This window comes from Melopsittacus undulatus, chromosome 6 (genome assembly GCF_012275295.1).
Source record: "Melopsittacus undulatus isolate bMelUnd1 chromosome 6, bMelUnd1.mat.Z, whole genome shotgun sequence".
In the NCBI taxonomy this organism is placed as follows: Eukaryota; Metazoa; Chordata; class Aves; order Psittaciformes; family Psittaculidae; genus Melopsittacus; species Melopsittacus undulatus.
This window is the reverse complement of record NC_047532.1, coordinates 14,318,139-14,337,416: the sequence shown is the minus strand read 5'-3', so window position 1 is coordinate 14,337,416 and position 19,278 is coordinate 14,318,139. Positions and strand designations below refer to the sequence as shown.

Genomic DNA, 19,278 nt, shown 5'->3' with positions numbered 1-19,278 from the left:
TGTCAGCTGATGTTTCATCACACCAACATTAACTGACACTGTAGCCATTTTGGGTGTTCTATCAAAAAAAACCTCCCAAAAAATAGCACTAACAGAACTGAGAGAATGATCCAAATTTTGTTTCCTCTTAATCACACTAAATTCATTAAGCTCACTGTTATCTCGAGGATATTAAGTAAGGTACCGCAGCTACATCCACGCTCCATGTACTCCATACATGTTTTCTAGTGTAGATATCACAATGACTGGAGTCAGTTTAAAAACAGTTGTTTGTTTGCAAACAATTTGGACAGGTTTACTTCCAGATAAAAAGCTTAAAAAGTGCTTTGAAAAATGTATATTGTTCTGAATTAAAAAAAATCTGATACACTGCAAACATCCTTCCTATCCCCCTTTACAAAAAGCTGTTGATGCAAACTTTAATTCACAGTAACATTATTTGAGGTTTTACTAAATGCAGTAATGTTTCCTCTATGTTTCAGTGTAGATCAGAACTTAGTTTCCCAGGTCACCTTAAAGATAAAATCCAAGCTGGTAGCTTTTCAAGCCGTCTTTGTGTCTTAACAATGCCTTTCCACACACCCATTTTACTCTGAAGCAATAGTTCCATCTTACTGAAGAGTGGCATGTTTTATTCCTGGGCACATCTGTTTCCTACTCTTGAAGAACATACTTCATCTGCACTAAAAGTGTTACCAACTAAATTTATGGAACACTTAGGCCCACAAAGTATCTCTGTAAATCTCTACTCAGCCCTTTAGCAGAAAAGGGTAGGGAAAGAATACATCACGAAAACCAGTGAAGGATCTGAGTGGCAAAGTAACTTGGATCATCCCAAATGTCACACTTGCATGTAAAATAAGAACTGACATGTTCTCATTCGTAAGAGATATTAAAAGAAGGCAAGATGAATTTAAAAAAAAAAAGTTTTATTACACAAAATATGATTCAAACCTGGGAGAGCTCTTCTACAGTTGGAAGAGTTTTGTCCAGTGACTTGTACTTCCATACATTTTTCCACAATGCCAGGATAACAAGGCTCATTAGTCCCAATTCCTTCTTACCCCGTGTTGGAAAAAACCCCAATGTAGCAGCATCAAAATCTTATTTATTCTTTGTATTCCAAGAATAGCTGAAGCCTTTTCTTATGTTCTGTAGACACTTGCACTGCACTAAAACAAACAAATGCAGCACGTAAGATTTTACATTCAATGCAATACACCACAAAAATAAAGCCTCATGCCAAAATTGAGCATACATTGAAATCAACAGTAACACTGAAGCTCCATTCTAGAAAACCCAGCTGCATAAGAAGCCTACATTCCAAGACAGAGTAAATTAACCCTTAAAACTCAATTCTCAACAGCTTCCACCACTACTACTATTCTTTAGTCCCAAGAGTTTCCCCAGTCCCAAGTGTTTCCTTACCTTTAAACACACAGAAGCAATTGCTCAACTCGCACAAATGATTTAGGTAAGAAAGAATCTCTGCAAATGATCTCTCTGTGTATCAGCACTTGCAAACTGAGTGACATTTCCTCCCTACAGGGATGCAGGGATTTTTGCCCCACATATTCAGAGGCCAAATATGAAAGTCTGCCTGCTGCAGCTGAGCAAGGGCCATCAGATCAGACAATCAAGCAGCAAGGGAATTTGATTATTTGGATTCTGCACAGGATTTTCTCCCTAAAGGACAATTGTCACACGTAGCTTTGCTTTCTTTCCAACAGCTAAGATTTAGTAAATAAGTGGTATTTTTGGACTGCTTCTAAGAATCCATGAAAAGTCACTAACAAAAATTGCTCAGGAAGCTATGAATAATAAGTTTCTAAAGGGGACCTAATACCTACACAAGAATTTAAGGTTCCACAAATAAGAAAACCAAACGAACCTAAAATACCATGTTAGAGTAACGAGCAGAGGGGATTTTTGCCCAAACTTCCCTTTTCACAGGTTACATTAATTAAAACTAAATACAGTAAGCAAGCAATCATGAAAGAGTTCTTACTTCAAGTGCTCTCCAAAGACAGTAGTTATCCGGTACAGGGCTGTTTTCAGAGATGCTCTAAGAGCAAACCGTAGAGTTTTATAGGAGGTATCCACCAGGCTTCCTGACACCCTGGGGGGCTTGCTAGAAACATGAGGCAGTTTGAAGTGTCTGTCTACAACCTGATTGAGAGACACATAGATGAACTTGTTTCATCTGTTCAATCATTTCATAATGTAACTAGCAACATGTTTATGTCAAACAAAGCAAAAAGAAAGTACAAGTTCAGAAACTCCATCAAGGCACACAGAAATGGATTGGAGACTGAGCTTGACCTTGCATTTCCTGGCCATCAACATGAGCATTGAACCAAGTTCTGTGAAACACGATTCTCTGCAGCACAAATACAATTCTGTCCTGTATTATTACCTGCTTCTTTGACAAACAAGGTTACTGGCTTTTTCTTCTTCCCCCTGGTTCTTGGAATAGATGACTTACATTGAAGAACATTAATAACCTCTAAATTCTTTCCAAGAATCTTGATTAAGGCAGTGTAAAATGATTATGTCAATAGGAAACATGTAGCCTTGGAAACAAATCTGGATTACTTCTTTTAAATACACATTACACACACATCAGTAATTTGAGAGTAATGTCCTAGCATTAGCAGAGAAACACCACACAGATCTTATCTCCTGTGATTTGCAATGTCTCCACGCTGCACAAGGAATTGTGTACAGCAAATTAAAGATTAAATCCTAACTGTGCATTGGATATAGCATCATAATTGCTGCACCCCTGAAATAAAGTCTAACTGAGCACATAGCTCAGTTAAATTTAAGAAACATTCCATTAAAAGCATACTTTCTAATTTGGCATTTTGAAAAACTACCAAGGTTTTAATTCAGCTGATTCACAATACACAGAATGGCAACCAGCTGTTTGGTTTGGATTAACGGCAGAAGTTACACTGGTAACAATTTGAATGTTAGAACTGGTCAGCAAGGTAAAAAAACAGAATGAACTCGACTCCTTTTCTCCTAAACTCATTCTGCAGTAAGGAAAAGGTAACAGTTTTTACCTCCTGAAGAGTCAGTAAGGTATTCAGGATAGCTGGCAGCGTAGTTTGAACAACTCCAAATTGGTCCTCAGTAAAGGAAGCTGCTACCAAATGAGACAAACCTTTAAAAAGAGAAGTTTGGTATCATTACTGAATCCTCAACTTCTGAAGCACTGACAAAGATCACAGGTTTGCCTGAAGACTCCATCAGTGTGGTGGAATTCTTCAGGACTGGCTGCAGCCAGACAACAGCTGCCTCAGCTTTGGCTTGCTTCAGGACTAAACCAGTCACTACTTTAAGAGAGGTTGAGGTTGATAAGGCAAAAGGGATTATATATTAAATACATTTTAAAAAGCATTGGCTCCCTCTTTCCACTGCTCTGATCAGAGCTGTACATGATATCAACTATTTCACAATTGTTCTAGCCACAAACAAACAGTTCCAGATCACTTCACTTTCTTTGTTCAGCTTGTATGAGGAGAACTCTCTGTTACCCTGAGGGAACCCTTGATTTAGCTTTAAATCCCTTCTCATATTAAAAAAAAAATGCCCTTAGTTAGGATACCAATGCTATCTTCTGCTTTTCTCCCAACTTGCACGTGTGATTCCCATCTCCTGACTCTGTACGTCCTAACTCATCACCTTCAGTCTGACATAGAACAGTGTATCTGCCCATAAAACATGTAACATGGGAAAAGCATCAACTTTTGCACAGTCAAATATAACAAGAAAGTCTATCAATACCAGCATTTGCTCTGGACTTGGAAACAAACAACAAAATCTCATAGTGCAACCACATACTGTCACTGTTCTTTTAATTCTCTGCAGACCATCCTTTCCATTTACTTAAGTTACTGCTACCTGAGTGCCTCCCTCCCTCAACTCTCCATGACTAACAGGAGAACTCAGAGCTTTTAGTCAGAAAAGCTGTTGTAAAAGACATCATAAATCTGTTGCTGGAAAAAACATGTAAAAGTGATGCATGGGTTCACATGAGAGAGAAGCAACAAGTTTAGGAATCTCTACCAAACCTCTATAGAACATAAACTAAGATCTCACGTGGGATCTCAAAACTAACAAGTGAATTAGACCTTTATTCCTATACTGCAGCTGGGTTTTTGTCAAGTAGATTTACAGATTTTTCTTCTATTACATTTTTAAGCCTGGAGCCCCCAAAACCTGGAATCAGATCCTTTTAGTTTTTGTAGTTCCATAAGCCAATACAGAGTGGATTCCCTGGGAATAGGAACAGCTTACCTTCCAAAGCCCAGATGTGCATTTGGGCATCAGAGAAGACAGCTTGGATGGAGGCTTCTGGGTGCTGAGAAGAAATCAAAGCATTCTGAATGCACTGAGAAACAGTATCACCAAAATTGCAGGTTTCAATTAAGGTATTACACATTTGATAGGGTCACATCCCTCCCCTCAGAAAAGACCTCCAAAACTAACACCTCTCAGGGGATTCCCAAAGAAATCTGACCTTTTAAGAAACTAAAATTATTCTGGGACAGGACTTTCCTCAAAGGAAAACCATAAAGAATTTATTTGGTACAATGACCTAACAAAAATCAGTTAGCTGAATTTTAAAGTGAACTAGAAAGCATGTCACTTTACCATTAGTTGTGTTTTACTATTATGTGATGCCTTAAGTAAAAAAGCAGTTTATCAGATAAGTTTAAAGGAGTATTATTCTTCTCTTTTATGCAGTTAAAATATAATCCTGCTACGTAACACACAGAAAGCAGAAAACCTTAGATTAAAAGGGTTTAGAACTGTTACTGTATGCAAAATGTAGTGCCACCACAGAACCCATATGCTCATGCATTTCTAGTCCCTGCTGCACAGTCACAAACCCTACAATCATGATTACCTTGCTGAAGAAATACATTATCAGCGCTCGTTTTGACAAGAAGATTTTTATCTGAAAAGAAACAAAAGATTAAAAATATCCTCTGTATTTATTTAAGGTATGTACAATTGGCCCTACTATCTTCACACAGTATAAAGGGACTGGGGGGGGGGGGGGCATTTTTCTTATGTAAGTAACTGGAGAAGGAAGTATTCATTCAAAAAGCCCTGAAAGTTCTTCCAGAGGAGAGAACACCTAAGCTGCACTGGCTGTAACCCATCTGTATAGCAATTTTACTTTACCTGTTCTTGCTTGTTCTGAAGCCATGTGTAAATAAATCTTGGCTGTACTGCCTCATGGCCAGCTTTTGTAGCAGAGAGCTCTGGGAAGGATTCGTGGTGGGAACCATTCATGTGCAGATCTACAGAAGAAATACAATATCTTCAGAAAAACTGGCTGCTGTCACTTTAATCCTCAAGATACAGATCTCTATTGACACAGCTACTACACTCCTGACTACAAGGATAAAAACAGCATCTACCTGTAACTGACGTCCACAGCTTTGGGCCCCTCCTCCTAACATAAGGACTTTGGGCTGATCCATACCAAGGAGACTTTACATCCAGAATTCCCATCTTGCCATTTAAAGCAGGTGAGCTGAAAGGTGAACTAACATCAGACCCCGGTGATGCCTTTAAAGACATTAGGGGTGATTTAACCATTGAAGACATGGAAGCTCTGGGAATGATATTCGATCTCTGTGCCTGGAAAGACGTGCCTTCTGTCGCAACAGCTCCTGACAACAAAGAACACACTGCATGAAGACAAAACAGGCTGGTGCAGATGAAATAAGAGATGGGTTTGCTATTGATTACTATTTCAACAACTTCTCTATCATCAGTGCCTTTATTAAAGAACATTGTTACCATTGTGGTCCTGCAAACAAGTACACATCAGCATGAGTACAAAGTGTTTTAGAAGTTCAGCAGTTTAAGAACAGCAGGTGATGAAAAGGATTCTTATGGATCTATTTATTTTTCTACTTTTGCTAGCCAACATTACTACACCCTGTTATATATCTATATATATCCTAAATAAAGGCACACTGTAGCTATAAAGTGTGCTTTTAGGATTAAGAACGGCAATCCTTTCTGATTCTGCTCGGTTTGTAAGAAAAATCAGATCATCTCAAAATCCAAGGAACAGCAGCACTAGGAGAAATTCACCTCTGACATGCCAACAGTCCCCTGCTGTTCCCAGGGCACCCATATCCTAGGCACTAACTGCTGAGGGATTCAATTAGTAGCACCTCTCATGCCAACATTGCTCTGCTGCCAGGAATGATGCCCATGTCTGGCATGTAAAGCACCTGGAATACTTGCAGGGTCCAAGAATCAGGCCAGCTTTCCTTATACAACAGTGATATTAGTGAATCACATAAACATATGCTTGTCTGTGGGAGTGCTGATCTGCTGGAGGGTAGGAAGGCTCCATAGAGGGATCTGGACAGGCTGGATCCATGGGCAAGGGCCAATTGCATGAGGTTCATCACGGCTCAGTGCTGGGTCCTGTACTTGGGCCACTATCACACCAGGCAACACTACAGGCTGGGGAAAGAACGGCAAGCTTTTGCTGCTTGGCAGGAAAGTCAGCCCAGCTGGCCAAGGCCAATGGCATCAGAAACAGTGCTGCCAGCAGGGCCAGTGCAGTCACTGTCCCTCTGTACTGAGCACTGGTGAGGCTGCACTTCAAATCCCATGTTCAGTTCTGTGCCCCTCACTACAAGAGGGACATCGAGGTGCTGGAGCAGGGCCAGAGAAGGGCAATGGAGCTGGTGAAGGGCCTGGAGCACAAGGGTGATGTGGAACAGCTAAGGGGAATGGGGCTGTTTAACCTGGAGATAAGGAGGCTCAGGGGAGTCCTTATTGCTCCCTACAGCTACCTGAAAGGAAGATGGAGCGAGGTGGGGAGGTCTGTCTCTTCTCCCAATTAAGAAGTGATAAGATAAGAGGAAATGGCCTCAAGCTGTGCAGGGGAGGCTTAGACTGGAGATTAGGAACAATCTCTTCCCTGAAGGATTGTCAAGCATTGAACAGGGTGCCCAGGGAAGTGGAGTCAAGGTCTCTGGAGGTATTTAAAAGATATGCAGATGTGGCACCTGATAGCATGGTTTAGTGGTGGACTTGGCAGTGCTGAATTAACAATTTGACTTGATTGTGATTATTAATGGGTTTTTTTTGACCTACTCAATTCTATGATTCTATATTCAAAGTCCCTACAACAACAAAACAAAGACCAATTTTACCATCTTAAACTAATCATAAGAGCAGCTATGCAAATTACAGAGCATCTCTTGGCAAGACTTAACTTCTCCTTGTACTAAGTTACCAAATCAGGAATAATTAGACTTTCTTAATTCATGCAAGTGTGGAAAAAACACTGTACTGAACATAACCCCATGCAAAGTAAACTGAGTAAAGATGATCTTTCCAAGTTTTCCAGTTATTTTAGATTATTTCAACAAAAATACCTTAAATTCAACTAGGGGAAGAGACTCTGTCTGCGTTTATTTGCAGAAAACCCCATGCCTCATTTTCCCCATACAACTTAATTGAGACTAATGTGCCTATGCAATCCATTGATACTTTCCTGCTTTATGAACTGTTATGAGTGTTTCCTCACATACCTGGAGTCTGTGGAGGTATTTTCAGCTCTCCTGCTGGCAGCTTTGCTCTCCCATTTGCTGCTGCAGCTTCCTGCTGTGTGATCAGCCTCTGGGTCAGATCACTCAGAAGATTCAAACACTCTCTTGATATTGCAGCCCAGTTGTGCGGGTGCCCACCTAGCAGCATGCAACAAAAGGAAACGCAGCAGGAGTGTTTAACCCACACGCTCATCCTTGTGACTGTTCTGACAGTGCCTGTGTGCTCTCAGTATAAGCTTCAGAGTTATAGTACTGGTCCACTTCTAAGAACACACAGGGCATTTTCGCTGTGATAGCTTATTTATACTGAGGGGAAGATGAAGACATGGAAAGATTCTATCCTTCTGCCAACAGATAACTCCAAAAAGACTTCAGTGAAACTTGCTAAGCAAGCAGAAAACAGGAAGTTCTGCCCATTAGATTTAAAATCACAACTAAAATGAACCAAGTAGTATCAATGGTGATGGTAAACAGTTCTGAAGTAGTGCAAACACTAGAATTCCTGATAAGGTGGAACAAAAAGTTCCTGAAGGCTTCTAAGCAGTTTTCATTGACCTTCTCTTTGTATATCTTTATATATAGCAAGAGGCTGACGTACTGACTAAAATTACAACCAATGTTTGCTTTCACAGCTCCAGTGGTGACTCACTATTCGTGCTTGATTTTACCTCATATCTCAATGTTACACTTTCATATACATCTGTCAGATTATTCAGTTTGGACTATGGGACTGGTGGTGTCAATACCCTAAGACCTGCATTTCCTCATAGCTGTCATTTAGATCAAATAACAAGCAGCAGCATTTGTCGAGTTTTGGAGATGAAACAATATGAATTTAGATTATTAAGTGTCCTTTTGGAAAAGGCACCATAGGGATGAAGTCTCTTGGCTTATGTAAGTGTTAATAACTTGCAAAAGCATTTGACTAACACTGCTACAAGAAAGAAAAAGGATCATCAGTAATTTTGCAATTACCTGGCTGACTAAGGCTAAAGACTTCTTGTCGTCGAACGGGGGAATACTGGGAAAGTAACATCAAGTCTTGTAAGGCTAAAAACTACAAAGAAAGGAAAGTGTTTTAGTGCACGCAAAGTCCAATGCATTCCCTTAAAAAAGCCCCAAAAGGTAGGTATCCATACAATAGTGATCCCTAACAAAGAGTGAGTTCACACAGAATAAAATCAGCCACGTAACAGAAAAAGAAAGGAGGTAAATGACTGCACACATTCCCCCAGAACCACTCTGGATGGAGCTCCTGAGCTAGCCAGAGCTTCAGATAACTTTACTGATACGTTGTTTTGTACTGATACTGATATTTATCTTAACAGTTAGCAACTCAGACAGCAAGAACCTAAGACACAAAAAGGTCTAAAGAAAGAACTGATCTCGCAAGCTAGAGCCCACTGTGCAGTGTGCAGTACGTACCAGACCTAACACTGCTTTTTCATGTGATGAAGTTATTAATGTGGCAAACCAAAAATAACCGGATAACTCACACTATGTAAAACCCAATTATAAACTGGACAATTTAGTAACTGCTGAGGTTATAAATTAGACATCCTCTCCCTTTAACTGTGCTACGCTTGACTCTTCCCCACCCATCCTTGATAATGCAGCAAAGCTTAACAAAGGGATTCAAATGGATTGCAGCCTCATCCATCTCCAGTATTAGAGATCTGTAAAATCAGTAAATGTGGATTTTGAATGTGCAGAAAAATATATTCATCTTTATTTACATAATACTTTTTGAAGTCTCCAATTTCTAAATATTAGAAACTATGAATCCCATCAATGATTACCATAGTCAGACCAAATTTACTCTTCCTTGCTCACACGTTTTAAGTAGCTTTTCAATATCTTCTTCTTAAAGAAAGAAACACAAATTCCAGCATAAATATGGAAATATCTAATGTCATGTGAGAACATCCATGTAAGAGCTCAAATGTAAGTAGCAGGGGCAAAGTGTTGAGTGTACAAAGGTTTGACAGAACACCTGCTTATATGACAACCTGAAAGAGTTTAAAGAAGCCTGAATGTCACTAACCTGTCTGTTTTACATCAGTACACATGAATACACTTCTGTTGCAGACAGATCTTGCCTCTAACTACATTAGTCTGTCCTTAGCTTGGAGTAAGAGTGTGGTGAACACCAGCAGATGTCACTGCTAAACCGATTTTCATCATTAAGCATCACTTCCTCCCTAGCTCCCCAGTTAAAATAACTGGGACCTGGAAGATCTGATCACACACTTGGAGAAACAACCTCTCAGCCCACACCTCGCTGGGAACATGGTGGGAATTCAGTTACCTTTATAATGAGGGGAGGATTGCTGTTTAAGATTTTAGGCAGGCACTGGTCTGTCTCCTCAGCAAAAGTTGGCTGGACAGGAAAATGATGTGTCTAAACAGAAATATTAGAAGTTGTGTTATACAGAGCAAAACAGAAGAAAACCTTATGACGGACCATACCCAAGCTCTTACTTGTCAGATGACGTATTACAAAAGCACATAAAAGCTTCAACTGACTATAAACTAGCCTGAAATTTCAAAGATAAAAAACAAAATTACTCCTTACATTTAAAATTGAGAAACCTTAGGAAAAAAACAGGTATCTTCAAATTCCTTCCATGTACACAAATAAATTATAGCTAGGGGCATCATATCAATGTGAAAAGAAATTCTTCTAACTCAGGTAGAGCTTGTTAGAGCAGGGATTATGGAGCCTGGAGAAGAGAAGGCCCTGGGGAGGCCTTTGAGCAGTTTCCAGTGCCTAAAGGGGCTCCAGGACACCTGGAGAGGAGCTTTGTACAAGGGCCTGTAGGGACAGGACAAGGGGAATGGCTTTAACCTGCCAGGGAGGAGACTGAGCTGAGCTCTTAGGCAGAAGCTCTTCCCTGTGAGGGTGCTGAGGCGCTGGCACAGGATGCCCAGAGAAGCTGTGGCTGCCCCATCCCTGGCAGTGTTCAAGGCCAGGCTGGACACAGGCGCTTGGAGCAAGCTGCTTCAGTGGAAGGTGTCCAGACCCATGGCAGGGGTTGGAACTGGATGAGCTTTAAGGTCCCTTCTAGCCAAAGCCATTTTAAGGCTTCCCAGGAAAAAACAGTGAAGCCATATTCAGGAACAAGACTGAAGTCAAAGCAGTACTGTCTATCTTTAACAGTGTAACCACTCTGGTCAAATATTAAGGGTTCGTTCACCAAATAATAAAATAAATTAATTTTTTTGAACTCTTTCACTGATAAACTAAGGAATTCTTATTTTTATTTTATTCTGTGTTTTAATGGAATTTGTCTTGTAGCTACAACATTTACAATGTAAATAGCAGTGCTTACATTGTATCAAACATTCCATCAAACATTGCATCTATTTAATGCTATTTAACATGGATCAATTTGAGCACAGACTAGGGGTCAGTTTTGCATTACTGCACTCATTACATGTATCCTAGCTTTATTCTCCTCTGTTTCCAGCCTGTGAAATTGAAAACTAAGATAGCAATTGCTTTCGAAGTGTTAATAAAGTGACTTCATGGGGACTATGTATGCACATATTTACAATCAGATTAGGAGGTTTTTTAGCTCATTAAAAAAATCATTATGTGGATAGAGCAATCCTTTGTTCAACAGTCAAAAGGGCAAAACCTATTTTATACCTTCACAGCTGGATGTTTCTTTTGTCTTTCAGAGTTTTATAAGCAATACAATAATTAACAGACATTGACACGCAGTGTTCACTGGTTTTTCAGCTACTGCCCTTTGAAAGAGGATGTTCACACCTCAGAGCTGGTTTTGGAGCCGTCTACTGATTCTGACACATCATTACACCAGTTATGCTTGACCCGTTGCTAATCTTTGCTCTATGCAGTCACAACAAGCAGACCTTTTGAATTAATGCTAACATTCCAACAAGCAGTGTGTCATTTCGTTCCATAAGAGTGCTTTGCACCAATATCTTGCTCTAGGATTTACACTTCACTTTATTTTCCTACTAATCTGTAGTCTAGGAATGTTTAAAAATTAAAATCAAGTTAGGTGAATGTTTTCCCCCTCTGTATTCTTATAACGAAATATCTGGATTTGTCAAAAAAGATCAAATCTCCAATTCTTTGTTGGCAAGATTTATTCCCCACCCCCCCCCCCTCTTCAATCACAGTCACACATTTACTCCAATACGATTCATTATATATTTAAATGGTCTTTTTTTAGCCATATTAATTTGTAACTTTATGACTGAATGAAAAAGCACAAGTGTCTTAATTCCCAGGATCGCTTGAAGACTATTTCAATCCCATAGCCTGAATTAGATTAACACATCTCTGCTTTGGAGAACTGTGTGCTTAAATTTGAGATTTCCAGAGCTTAGCTCCCGGAAAACAGATATAATTTTGTTCTCTTTCCTATTGTAAAACTGGATTCAGAGCTATGCAGTTTCGGGATATCATCTTCCCATGTAACCTACATCTGTGTCACGCTCAAATAAAACATCACTGCATGGATACACACACAGAAACCAAGCTAGTGAGCTCTGCCCAACACATACGGGCCTGGCACTGGCCCATTTGTCTTGACACGAAAAGAGGACAGAGAACATGGTGCAGACTCCATGAAGCACAAAGTGGTTTTTTGCTTGGGTGGCCCCACAGCATCTGCACTGATTTAGCAGCAAATACGAACAGGAGAAGGGGAACATAGAAACAGAAGTAGAGGAGCAAGAAGAGAAGGTGACAATAACAACGCATTAATGTTGTAAGCAGCACAGCCTTGTCTTGCTATAAGGAGTGAAAGGGAAAGCCAATACCCAAATCTCTCTCAGCTCTTCAGCTATCAGCTATTACCTGTAGTACATGCTTTGAAAACTCAAGAATTCATAATAACTATAGTAAAACTCCTTTTGAAAAGAAAGCATTATCTGAGAAACACTGATGTTGCACTTTTAGCAGTCACTAGGTACTAACCTCCGTAACATAGATTTTGAAGAGTAACCATGCAATGTACCAGGTAATCAGAAGAAACACGCCACATAACCAGGTATGGTAAAACAAGGAGATATTCAACAAGCCAGTCAGAGTGTCCAGAGGATGCAATTTACTGCAGAAAAACAAAACAGCAAGGAGATAAGTTATTTCTATTGAGGAAGATGTCGATATTAAGCTGTTACAGTAGCAACAACTGCAAGAATAGAAGTTGCATTACTTTTTTGGCAACAACAGTTTCTTGAAGTTGTCTGAGATACTGAGACATCTGTACCTGTGATGAGATGGAGTTAAGAAAATACTGTGAAATTAAGGAAAAGAAACATTAAATAACAATTACAGTTTAGTCAACTCAGGTACTAAGACTCTAGCTTCCCTATTTTAAAACAAATAACATATATATGTGCAATTTGGACAAATGAGTCTAATGCTTTAGAGACTTAGATATGTAGGAGAGAGCATTTCTTAATGCCAGGTTGAACAGGGCTTATGCAACATAGTCTAGGGTGGGGCATCCCTGCCCACAGCAGGGGGGTGGAACTGGATGATTTTAAGGTCCTTTCTAATCCAAACCAATCCATTCTAGGATTCTATGATGATTTTATGGTTTCTACAAGGGGCTGTTGGTTCCTTTTGGATTAATTTCAGCAGTACCTAATGCTGCCCATGCTCTCTGTGGGGAGAGAAGGAACAGAGTCCTGTTACACAGCGAGGCAGTTGCTGAGCTGGACTTCTTCAAAGGGGCTGTAAGCAATATTCTCCCCCAGGTTTTCAGCACAATGTACTACCTACCTGTCTATATGAAGATCCATCGTGGTACTTATCCATACCTTTGGGATGTAACCTAGGGGATCAAAGAGAAGCACTGAAACAAATATGACACTGCAAAACACACAGAAAAGGCCACAGAGAAGACAAAAGCATGCACAGATACAGACAAGAAACTGGTCTTGTAACACTTGTGTACCAGGAAACAATCTGCCTTTGGGATTTTTTTGGTTAGGGTGTTTCCTGAGAAATAGAAATAAGAGAATGAAAAAAAGGCCTTAGGCCAGCAACTACACACTGAGAGCTGCAGACCTTATCTTTTATTGCTGGTTTCTCAGCACTGAGTTACTTGTGTTCCCTCACCAAAAACAGAAGGTTAATAGTAATTTAATATTAATTCTCACTACAGCTAAGGCAGCAGCAAAGTGCTTTTAAAGACTTAATGTAAACTGATATACAATCACCATACTTCTAATTTATCCCCTAATGTAAAGAAAGTGGAAATAATTCTAGCATATTTTTACATCATTTAGGAGGATAATTACAGCCATTAAAAATTCCTGATTTTTAGGAAGTCCTGTGCAATCCTCTTCACCAGCACAGATTGGTTTTTACTGTAGTCTTAAAGAGCAAACTTCATTGTCCTATGGGAGGCAGCCTTTGTCTCCCCAGCTTCCTCTGAATAACAAAAAAGGCACTTGAGAATAAAGCCAAACTGCTAATTTTTACTTTTAAAATTATGAAATATAGTAACATTACAAATAGTGAAGTCATGCCCATTGCTGGTCTGTCAGCTGCAGCTCTGTGACGCTACATTTCCAATACCAGGCCATGGAAGGAACAGCCCAAAGCACGGAGATGTTTATCCATGTTAAAAAATAACTTGGGAATATTTCTAGCAAAAATGAAATATAAATTACAGGCCAAAACTTGGGGTTTTTGAATTGCACTGTGTTTTCAGAGTTATAATCTTGTTAGGACACATCAGGACTTGCATGTAAACAGCAGCCCAAGCATCGGGTTTTAAAATGCACATTTGTCAACCACCATCTGATTACTATTTGGTAGCTTCTCTTACATGAAAGTTATTTCACAGCTGCCTGCAACAAGATGTCCTGCTCAGAAGAGATGACCAGAGATGACAGCTTATCTTTTGGTACACTGACAGACTTCACGTTATAAAACTACTGTTCCCCACTCTCGTCTCTTTAGAATAACATCATCTTATTATAATGTGATCAGCTAGACAATAAATTCTTATAGATGGTGTTAATCTCTTTGAAGAGGAGACAATTTTCACGTGCTAAACAAGCTTCAGTGAGGCTGCAAGAATTGACATCCTACAAACACTGTTGTACAAACCCCATCACTTTCCTACTGTTTTAGAGAGATGTGAGATCTCTATTTACTTAAACAAGCCAATGTGCCTTCAGCAAGTTACCTGGAAGGCTGAAACAATAGTATAACAAGCCTGATGGATTAAATATAGAAGTATTCAAAATAGATAAATAAGAGAATTGCAGGAACACTTACCAAAAAAGTAATATGTGGCACAGAAGTTTCTAACAAAATATAGTGACTCCACACAACTGTGTCTAATGAGGAGGGGTAAGGATCTTCTGAAACGCAAGTACTTGTATTGCTAAAAAACCAAACACAAAATAATTTAGTAATCTGCATTCCTGACAAATTAATGAAATTAGTAAAAAAAAGCACAAGGTACTTGAAAACCTGAAGCCTAGATGAATTTAACAGATTAGTTTAATGGAATTCCAAGTGTTACACCTACTGTTTCTTCTCCCAATCTCTGCCATTTTATCATCATCACTGCTTCTCATTCCTTTTCCTACCTGCTCCAGTATGAAAATGAATGACGGTAAATTGACTCTATATGCAGATGAACAAACTAGAAGGATGCTGTCTATCATAGATTAAACATATCTTTTTGTTGATTTTATTAGATACCAGTTAGATTATAAATGATCCATTAAAATATAGGGAAAAGTCAGACAAGGATGAGTTAGAAAGTCAATAATCCTCCAGGCACTAAAAACACCTACACCATATAAATTCTGTGTCTTTCCAAACAACTAAAGCAACCCATCTAACGCTACATGGAAATGAAACCAATGTGGTTTAATTTTATTTTACTTGGTTAAGTTACATTAAAAAAAATACATATATTTCAATGATAAAATTTTAAAAAATATTATAGTTACAGCATTGCCAAAATGGTGCTTGCTTTGCTGATAACCTGAATGGTGGTGACTTGAATGCTTTCCACTAATACAACCAACCCCATTTAAAGACACCCTTTGCCAAAATGGTTGGACTTTTGGAGTCTGGGAATCATGTGAACCTATTGGCTGCTGTAAGGCTACAGCAACAGAAGAGATATCTTTAGGATGATGTTTCAGAAGCCACTCCTCACCACTTTGCATTGGTATCCAAAGGGATGCATAGAATTGCAGTTTCCACAGTGCTACAGGCATGAACAGCTCTGGATGTTAAGCTTTAAGCAAGATTTAATGTGCTATTTAGACTTTAAGTGAGCTGCTACACAGTTACAACTGACAGCATCACTTATGGCTTTTTACTCTCAGGCTTTTCAGCTTTTAGGTGAATTGTGGTCAATTCCAGAAGTTAATATTCAGTTTGTATATACTGTCTCTTTCCTGTAGCTCACCTTCTGCAGTGGCCTACCTCAGCCAGCTTTTAACATGCATTGGAGGGATGCAAACTTTATGTGCTCAGCACTCCAGATTTCTGTGTTGATATGAAAGGAGTTGAGCAACAAGGAGGAAGACGAACACTATCAGCATTTAAAGCTGAGCATACTCTTTACCTACTAGTGAAAGCAGGCCAACAAACAGCTGCTACTACCATACCCAAAACATAAGTAATCAAGGCTTTTTTGATTACTGTTTTACATAGCCATCTTTCTGCAAAGGCACTTAAATATCTTACCTGTATGATTGGAAATGCCAAATAATTCATGTTGTTAATAAGATACAAAAGGCTGTAACTGTATCCCATGAAAGCTCCAGAAAGCAGAAAAAAGAGGTGATACTCATTTAGGCACATCTGAGGAGCAGCATCCTCTATGCTAAAAGAGAAAACTTAGAACTAATTCTGAGGTTAGAAAACAAACACACACAAGTCTTTCTAATCTTAGGAAATCCTAATCAGAAATTATTGGATTTTACTTTCCTGATCAGTACATAAGATGATATCTCAGTAAGTTTTTCCTAAAGCAGGAATTTCACCACCTAATTTATGCATGCAGATACTTCCAATATTCACAAAGTCCAGAGGACCAAGTCTTAAATTCAAGCAACTTGTCATCATTCAACTTTGCATTAAGAATCCTGGCAATTTTTTCTAGTCCAGTTATTTCTCTGTGTATTGTAACATTTACGTAGGAGAGTATTTTCTACCCTTTATCTAAAGGATATCAACATATAACTGCTTATTTTTGACAGTACTCAGATTCTAGGGTTTTGTTTGGAAGAAGCCAGCAGTAAATACATTTTACAACAAAAGTTCTTTATATAATTTTTTAATACAGACACACAAATAATTACCTTTCTGAAGGTGTGCAGGGCACAGCAAGAAACTGGAACTTCCCTTTTGTCATCACTGCAGCACACCAAGCAACCAACATTCCCATGACAGCATGAACAACAGAATGGATAACTTGCTGAGGGTGAATAATTTTTCCTATCAGTGCTATTCGAGAGCATGGTATTGATGGCACAACTGTGGATAAAAGCCAAAAGTGAATTTGCAGTTGTTACTAATAAAACACTTCATTAAAAGACAAGAAAAACACTATCATCACCAAAGCACTTTCCACAGCTGGAATCAGCCTAAATGATAAAGAAAACAATGAAGCAGCTCAGCTAAGAGGGTCTCAGCCATGAGGTAAGCAGGAATCTGGGATGATTTACTTACAAATAAGCTTTGTATATTGTCTATATTAATTTAAAAGGAAATTTACCAATGCTAAGTACATCAAACATAAATACAAATCTCTTTAAATAATTACCCTATTCATTTGGGTATTACAGACATCTCAGCAATTTACATAACTCACCAGCGTAAAACTCAGCGTTGAAGATGCTTACTACTAGAATCACCACAGACATAAGGAGGATACAAAAGATGATGTAGGAAGTAGATAAATCATTGAAAGAATCTAAAATACACAAAAAGAAAGCCATTATTGTGTGTGAGATTGCAGTAACGCAACAGTGACACAAGGAGCAACAGAAAAGAACATTTGCGCAGTTAGGAATAGTCCAGTAAGTGCATGAAGGGGAGTAACGTTAATAGACTATAATCTCCTAACAGACCTGCCCAGCTGCAAATATTCCTGCATAAAAGCATACTGAAAATCTTTTAAAGTTACTTAAACTATGGCTCAACTAACACAGCCTCCCTTCACTTAATAAAACCTGCAACCATACAGTGACACTTGAAAGGTAAGAAGTTCCTTGCACAGTAAATACCTTCTAATTGTTTCTTTGGGGCTTTTGGTATTTGTAAAGAACAGAAGTTAAGTCTCTCTGAGCAGTTAAATGATCGCAGGTACCAAGTTTCCACCTAAAGAAGTTGAGGGAAGAGATTCTCTCCCTCTGCTCTCCTGAGTCAACACCCCCCCCCCCCCCCCCCCCCCCCCCGGCAGTCCTGTGTCCAGCTCTGGGGCAACAGCAACAGAGGGATGTGGAACTGTTGGAGCAAGTCCAGAGGAGGCCATGGAGATGCTGTGAGGGCTGGGGCAGCTCTGCTCTGGAGCCAGGCTGAGAGAGCTGGGCTGGGGCAGCCCGGAGAAGAGAAGGCTCCTGAAGGGGAGACCTTAGAGCAGCTCCAGTGCCTAAAGGGGCTGCAGGAAACCTGGAGAAGGGCTTTTTAACAGGGCATGTAGTGACAGGACAAGGGGAATGGCTTTAAACTGACTTGAGATTAGGGAGAGGAGAAGGAGATTAGCTATTAAATTAGATATTAGACATTACTAGTGAGAAGCTCTTCCCTGTGAGGGTGCTGAGGCACTGGCACAGGGTGCCCAGAGAAGCTGAGGCTGCCCCATCCCTGGCAGTGTTCAAGGCCAGGATGGACACAGGGGCTTGGAGCACCCTGCTCTAGTGGAAGGTGTCCCTTCCTGTGGCAGGGGTTTGGAGCTGGATGAGCTTTAAGGTCCCTTCCAACCCGTTCTATGGTTCTGTGATATCCCCATTTTCCATGTGCGCAGCCTCACCATGCAGAGCTGCTAGGTCAGGAATTTCACTTGTGATTCAGAAAATTACATTTCAATCAGAACCTCACAAGGCGGGACCGTTACACACACCGCAGGCAGCTTCCCTTATCTGAGCCCGAGCCCAAAACCACGGACAGGGAAGAGCCACAAGCACACCGGAGCGGAACACCTACTCGAGATCCAGCGCACCGGGTGGAAGGGGTCGAGGCCGCTGAGCACGACGAAGGCCGCGGTGCAGACGGGCAGCAGCAGCACGGACCAGGCGACGGCAGCCGCTACCCTCCAGCCCAGCACCTGCGGGAAGGACAGCGTGAGGGGCCGCGGGGACCGGGGGCCGTGGGGCCGCAGTCTCAGGGCCCTCCCTCACCTGTCGGAGCAGCGCTCGCTGCCGGCCCGCTCCTGCCCAGGGCTCCATGGCCGCGGCCCGGCCGCCAGCCCCGCCGCCGTTCAAAGTCTCCGCCGTTCAACGGCCACCCCCGCCGGTGCACGCCACTTCCGTCGCACGCCGGGAGGACTAGCGGGGAGCAGCCAATGGGAGGAGCGCAGACCCGCTTTCTCCGCCCCCTGGGCGGAAGTGACAGCTCGGCTGGCCTATAAGAATACAGGTCCCGGCAGGGAGGGGCGGGGCCGTGGGTGCGCATGGAGGCCTGAGGGAGGCTCGGTTATAACCGGGCACCGAC

At 40.6% G+C, this 19,278-nt stretch overlaps 1 protein-coding gene across 1 annotated transcript; it reads right to left on the bottom strand.

The window, feature by feature from the left end:
• Nucleotides 1-908: 908 nt before the first annotated feature.
• Nucleotides 909-19,096, bottom strand: NDC1 (NDC1 transmembrane nucleoporin). The gene is made up of 18 exons (XM_005151143.3): nucleotides 18,966-19,096; nucleotides 18,772-18,892; nucleotides 17,438-17,539; nucleotides 16,926-17,100; nucleotides 16,309-16,447; nucleotides 14,875-14,983; nucleotides 13,366-13,417; nucleotides 12,556-12,688; nucleotides 9,910-10,002; nucleotides 8,577-8,658; nucleotides 7,584-7,739; nucleotides 5,439-5,693; nucleotides 5,200-5,318; nucleotides 4,919-4,969; nucleotides 4,306-4,369; nucleotides 3,069-3,169; nucleotides 2,009-2,169; nucleotides 909-1,172 (listed from the first exon to the last, which is right to left on the bottom strand). Exons 1-18 carry the CDS (start codon nucleotides 19,011-19,013, stop codon nucleotides 1,109-1,111), a joined length of 2,025 nt encoding a protein of 674 aa, XP_005151200.3. The 5' UTR covers nucleotides 19,014-19,096; the 3' UTR covers nucleotides 909-1,108.
• Between the last annotated feature and the right edge of the window lie 182 nt (nucleotides 19,097-19,278).

Coding starts and splice junctions, on each gene's coding strand:
- NDC1 (XM_005151143.3), bottom strand. CDS start 19,013: ATGGAGCCCTGGGCAGGAGCGGGCCGGCAGCGAGCGCTGCTCCGACAG. Junction 16,448..16,925: donor CCCTGCACACCTTCAGAAAG/GTAATTATTTGT, acceptor TTTCTCTTTTAG/CATAGAGGATGCTGCTCCTC. Junction 5,694..7,583: donor AATACCTCCACAGACTCCAG/GTATGTGAGGAA, acceptor CTTTGTTGTCAG/GAGCTGTTGCGACAGAAGGC.